Source organism: Olea europaea, unplaced genomic scaffold (genome assembly GCF_002742605.1).
Source record: "Olea europaea var. sylvestris unplaced genomic scaffold, O_europaea_v1 scaffold30535, whole genome shotgun sequence".
Classification (NCBI taxonomy): Eukaryota; Viridiplantae; Streptophyta; class Magnoliopsida; order Lamiales; family Oleaceae; genus Olea; species Olea europaea.
In genome coordinates, this window is record NW_019249236.1 from 1 (window position 1) to 1,347 (window position 1,347).

At 42.4% G+C, this 1,347-nt stretch overlaps 1 protein-coding gene across 1 annotated transcript; it reads right to left on the reverse strand.

The window, feature by feature from the left end:
- Positions 1–263: 263 nt before the first annotated feature.
- Positions 264–1,341, reverse strand: LOC111384946 (NDR1/HIN1-like protein 6). The gene has a single exon (XM_023009292.1). The coding sequence runs from the start codon at positions 1,288–1,290 to the stop codon at positions 511–513; it is 780 nt and encodes a 259-aa protein (XP_022865060.1). The 5' UTR covers positions 1,291–1,341; the 3' UTR covers positions 264–510.
- Between the last annotated feature and the right edge of the window lie 6 nt (positions 1,342–1,347).

The following is a 1,347-nucleotide window of genomic DNA, read 5'->3' on the forward strand; positions in this document are numbered from 1 at the left end:
TCCCATTTTCCACCGACACCCCCACCTACCTACTATTTCACTATAAAAATCTAGCAATAATAGAAGCAAATTAAATAAATTTGTTTCTATACTTTTTCAATGATACAAGTCGGTTGACGCGTTACCAAGTAGGTCATGTTCCAGGACATGAATTTATTCTCACCACAATTATATTCTATAATTGGTGGCACTGGAAAATGTGTGAAAGAAAATAAAAATTGTTCACATATTTTCTTGCCATCAAATTTCAAGAAACTATAATATATATGCAATATGAGTATAAATATTAAATCCTACGGATATTCATACACCCGAAATTAAGTAAAAAAAGAGGAAAGAATGAAATCAAATCCAAGAATAACAAAACTTCAAACCAAAAACTAATATAAAACAATTATTACGCTTTGTGTAAAAGTAATTTCCTTTAAACAGATCTTGATTCAGTGATTATCAAGCTTGCACTTGAATTAGATGCGCTGCTGTGACTGACTTTCCGGTCGGAAGTTTTCTTCAAACAGTCCACTTGATGATCTTGATTCTTGGATCAAGCTTGCACTTGACACCGGTGGTTTTCGCCACCGTGGCTGCTTTTCCAGTGGGGACTGAAATTTTAATGCCGTCACAAGTAACCCTAATTCTGAGCTTCTTAGTTTTCACTTTTCCGACTTTCACTTTTACTTTGGTATCCAGCTGGATTTTCAGTGGCAGATTCTTGTTCTTCAAGCTGGACTTCAATGGAGAAACATCTGTTCCATCGGAAAATTGATTTGAGCTTGATATTACAGATTTCAAAGTGGTGACATTCTTTTTACCGTGAATGAATCCCGGTAATGATCCATCACCGATGGTGAAGTCGCCGGAAAATACTTTCACCGATATGGGATCGTAAAAAAAGGTGATTTTCTTGTTGGGATTACGCGCAGTGACAGTGAGGTTGAAGGTGGAGATTATGGCGGTGTTGGTGAGGTTGAATTTGGAGAGTTGGAGGGAGGAGACGGCGAAGGAGGGGCGTTGTGGGCGGTAGAGCACCCAGAAGACGGCGCCGGCTATGGCAGCGAGGAGGAGGATCAGTAGGATCATGAGGGTAGTCCAGAGACAGCAGGAACAAAAGCAGCTACGGCTGTGCCGACGCTTGGGCGGAGGCTGGGGACGGTACATGGGACGAGTGGCGTTGTAGAGCTGGGCTTTGTTGACTGGAAATGTTGGGTTGGCACCGCCGTTAGCGACGGTGGCGGTTGCTTCACCTCCGTTCGCCGCCGGTTTGGCTGATGGGTAGACTCTGTCCGTCATGGTGTCTCTTGCCAAATTTTTGGACTTCAATTCTTCTGTATATTAGAGAGAGAGAGA

Bases quoted from the DNA above. Each gene is read 5' to 3' on its own strand.
- LOC111384946 (XM_023009292.1), bottom strand. From the start codon at position 1,290: ATGACGGACAGAGTCTACCCATCAGCCAAACCGGCGGCGAACGGAGGT.